General features: G+C 35.5%; 1 protein-coding gene across 1 annotated transcript; it reads right to left on the bottom strand.

Moving 5' to 3' along the window:
- Nucleotides 1-1,738: 1,738 nt before the first annotated feature.
- LOC103400425 (2-alkenal reductase (NADP(+)-dependent)-like) lies at nucleotides 1,739-3,345 on the bottom strand. The gene is made up of 5 exons (XM_008339073.4): nucleotides 3,072-3,345; nucleotides 2,698-2,875; nucleotides 2,393-2,559; nucleotides 2,227-2,309; nucleotides 1,739-2,155 (listed from the first exon to the last, which is right to left on the bottom strand). The coding sequence occupies exons 1-5, from the start codon at nucleotides 3,306-3,308 to the stop codon at nucleotides 1,777-1,779; spliced, it is 1,044 nt and encodes a 347-aa protein (XP_008337295.3). The 5' UTR covers nucleotides 3,309-3,345; the 3' UTR covers nucleotides 1,739-1,776.
- Nucleotides 3,346-4,436: the final 1,091 nt, after the last annotated feature.

Below are 4,436 nucleotides of genomic sequence, written 5' to 3'. Positions count from 1 at the left end.
GCAGGCATTAGGCCGGGAGTTGGTAATCTCTGGCTACTGGCGCAGAGACCACGGTACTGGCATAGGGCCGGGAGTTATATTTATTTCAGTGATCTTACTAGCAGTACACCACGCTTACGAGACGATACACGCGATGATTTATATGATGTTTTTCCGCGTTATACCTATTAAGATGTTTTATGGCATGCTAGAGTTTCAAAAAACCTATTACTTATTATGCTAGTAGTTTTCATTATATATAAACATGAGGGTTAGTATGTTCATAACTGTTTTCGTATTATGTGTGTGTATATATATATATCTATATATGAACTTGGTCCACTCACCCTTATTTTGCGCCCCCTTTTAGGATTTAGAATCGAGGCATACAATCCCTACGTCAACATTTTCGCATTGGCATATTCGAGTCATCTCGGTATAGGACCTACACCCTCTTATTTATTCAATTTTACATTAATTCTTTTAGAACTCTAGTTAGTTGTATGTTCTGAACACGTTCCTTAAATGCACATTCTTTATTCTTTTATATTTATAAGTCTTATCTATCCATTGTTTTAAGCATTTTCACTCAATAAATGGCTTTCGTCACCCTCGGGTGTCGGCCAGCACGTGCCTATCCTGGTATTTGAGGAATATCGGGATCAGAGCGTGTCAAGAACAATGACTTTCTGTCTTAACGACCTACTCATATCCGTGAAGAGAAAATTTGAACTTGATTGGAAAGGAACATAAATGTTATCTTAGTCAACCGGCTGAATCAACGTCTGCCGCTGAAAAGCAATGGTTGGATGTGGCACATTGTCTTTTCCTTTCTTTGGATTTTGGAGCTTGGACCAAGCAATTTGCAACTACTTAAGCACCTGTTAATTACTTAATAACTTCCACTTACAGTTCAGAAGTCCTAATCAAGATTATATTTATATGATTTTAGGAGAAATTAGATTGTCATCCTTCTTTTTGCTACCTTCATTGATTAAAACTTTATTCATTTTCAATTTTTGATCAAGGTCCTCAGTTTTAAGAAATGTCATTAATTATTTTAATAATAAAATATTTTTTATTTCTGAATATATTCATTTAGTGTTAGAAATGTTACATTTGGTATATTTATATTTATGGCTAAATTTTTTGTCATATATTTTCATTTTTAATTTGCAACCGTTTTAATTCATTTGTCCCCATTTTTTAATTTGAACTTGTAGCAATTTTCTTTCCGTTTTAATTTGTACCCATATATTAATTTCTTTTTGTGCCCATATTTTTTAATTCATTTGTCCCCATTTTTTATTTTACTAAATGTACCTATGCTAATTATATGTATTTACTTTATGATTATTAGTTATTTTTTAAAATATGTTAATATTATGTGGGTACATTATTTTCTTGCTATAATTTTGTGAAGAACAATATTACTCTAATATTAATTTTTAAGCATTTATTATATTTTAAAAATATAATTTGAATTTGTTTAAATTTCATAATTTGTGGGACAATACGGGCATAATTGCATGAATTAAAATCTCTTATTTGATACTAAGGACCTCGATCAAAATATTTAAATAAACAAGATTTCAGTCTAACGACTAGATTGATAAGGGACCGGAACCAAAATAACACATGTTTTTATTCCATCAATTTGAAGCCAAATGCAATTCAAAATTGGAGCTTTTGTGAACTTTGCTCTGCTTGTTCTATTTGTGAATTTACGTTTTGTTACTGCAGATAAAAGTAGTGCAGGTAAAACCAAACAACAATGAGAGATTTCATATCATATGTTCACTCATCTGCAAGCTTAACCATTTTCTTTCCTGTGTTATGACCGCGAAAAAGTCCAATGAAAGCAGATGGAAAACTCTCCAAACCACAGGAGATGTCTTCAACCACGTGCAAATTGCCCGTGCGAAGATGATCAACGGTGGTGGAGATAAAATCAGAGTACACATTCATGAGATCAGCTGCTAAAAACCCTTGGATCTTAATTCTCTTGTAAACAACGTCTAGCATATTTGGCGCAGCTCGCTTTCTGGCATCTATGTACTCAGAAATCACGCCGCAAACAGCTACCCTACCGAAGGTGTTCATGTTCTCAACTGCTGCTTCCAGCATCTCAGATCCCACATTGTCAAAATATATATCAATCCCATCCGGGAAGTACCTGAAGATTAAACACAATTTAGTATTAACCCGTATTTCGCTTCAAAACGATAGGATCAAATAGAGGTTTACTTTTTGAGAGTTGACTTTAAATCGGGCTCTTCCTTGTAGTTGAAGGCATCATCGAATTCGAGCTTTGCCTTGAGCAATGCCACCTATAAACAGAACATTCAGATCAATTTTCATGAACAGATTCCGATTGAACATAGCGCACTAAAGAAAAGTTTTGTAAGGTCACCTTTTCTTTGCTTCCGGCACAGCCAACAACATAGCAACCGAAGAGTTTTGCATACTGTCCGACCAAATTTCCAACCGATCCAGAAGCTGCAGATACGAAAACTCTCTCCCCCTTTTTAGGCTTGCACACTTCAAATAATCCCCCATATGCTGTAAGTCCACTAAAACCTGTAACATACAAAATAACCAAATCAATCCAATTGTCAACGAATTACGTGATTCAAGGACACCAAGAAGAGATAAACAGAGAAAATGTCTCGAGCCAATATTGGAGTATCAGTCGTCGTGACGATGAAGTAAAATTACCTAGAATTCCAACGTGATAAGAAAGTGGAAATCCCAAAGGGTCAAATTTCCTAAACATGGTCCCTTCTTTTAGAACAGTGTACTCTCCCCAACTGATGAGCCCCACAACCAAGTCATCCTTCTCAAACTCTGGATTCCCAGAAGCCACAACTTTTGCCACACCGTAAGCATCAATTTCCTGTCATCATCATAATAAAATATTAAATATAATTATAAAAAGCTCAATTATGTTGAGATGGGAGCTGCTATATTTGCACTTTAAAGGCGTCATTCTGCACTTCAATAAATAAAACAAGAGGCGCAAGATGCTTGTTTTGGAGTGCTAATAATTTTTTTTTTTTACAATTTTGTAATCCATATGCTTCTAAGCTTACTTCTCCTGGAGCGATGGCAGTTGCAAAACCTATGGCTTTCTGAGAGGAGCTGAAACTTTTCATGCGGTTGAGCTGGTACGGATCGATTGACACATAGAGATTTTTCACGATGACATCAATGGAACCAGGGGAAACTGATAGAGCAAGGGGTAAAGTTTTTAGCTCAAAGTCTGACTCTTTCGGTTCTCCGTCGTCGAGGGGGGATTTTATGGTAATGTACCTGTTGGTTACCTCCATTTTCAGCTGACTCTTTGTGCAGGCAAAGCTCGGTGGATATATATATATATATATATATATAGAGAGAGAGAGAGAGAGAGAGAGAGAGAGAGATGAGAGAGAGGGAGGGAGAAGTTAAAGAAGAGTGGGAGGCAAAGATCATTAGAAAAATCAAATAGCCGGTCAGTTCACGACAAAACTGGAATCAAAATGTTATAAGAAGCCACACAAACGGTTGATTCTCTATCGCTAAAAACCGGAAAGGATCATCGCCGGATTATTTTCCTGAGAATCCTAGGGATTCAATGATTGTGATTGTTCATCGTTTATCGTGCGATCATAAATTATTTTAAATTTTAAAATTAAATATAAATAGTACCTAACGAAAACTGACCACAAGATGTACGATGAACGGTCACGATTGCGGGATTCCTAAGATCCATAGGAAAAGAATTTGGCGAGGATCCTTTCCCAAATAACATGCCAAGACAAAATACAAGCTGAAACCTCCAAAGATATCTGATGAAGGCCTTTTAGCCAAAATAGTTTATGAAATTTGCATAGCTCCTCACTTTGGTTACTGAGATTTGAAATCAGTAAAAGTGGTCTCTGAGTTTATCCACCATTAATCATTTTGGTTATTCTGTGAAATTTTTTGTTAAATAATGACTAAAATGACAAAAATACCATCAATTTAATAAACAAATGGTCAAAATGATTTTTAACAAAAATTGAGGATGTTTTTGTCATTTTATCTTTTATTTAATGGGGATTTTTCAAGAATGAACCAAAATGATTGATGATAGACAAACTCAGAGACCAATTGTATTGATTTCAAATCTCAAAAACCGAAATGAAGAGTTATGCAAACCTCAATGACCATTTTAGCTGAAAAATGAAAGCAACCAATTAAAATTTGATCCAAGAAGATGCTTTCGTCTTAGATTATGGTGTTGTAGCCCTTTTTGGGGGTCTTTTACGTTGTTTTTTGCAGAAATTTTAAGAGCAACTCCACCCTTGGAGCCCTCCCCCCAGGCAATCCACTATTCAATCCACCCTATGAACAGTAACTGCCCTAATAAACAATAATTGCTTTTTGCATCTCCACCCTTGCACTTGAATAGTCCTGGCAATAGGCAATAAAATATT

Source organism: Malus domestica, chromosome 15, assembly GCF_042453785.1.
Source record: "Malus domestica chromosome 15, GDT2T_hap1".
NCBI classification, from domain to species: domain Eukaryota; kingdom Viridiplantae; phylum Streptophyta; class Magnoliopsida; order Rosales; family Rosaceae; genus Malus; species Malus domestica.
Note: the sequence above shows the minus strand (reverse complement) of the source record. Positions and strands in the feature narration are given on the sequence as shown.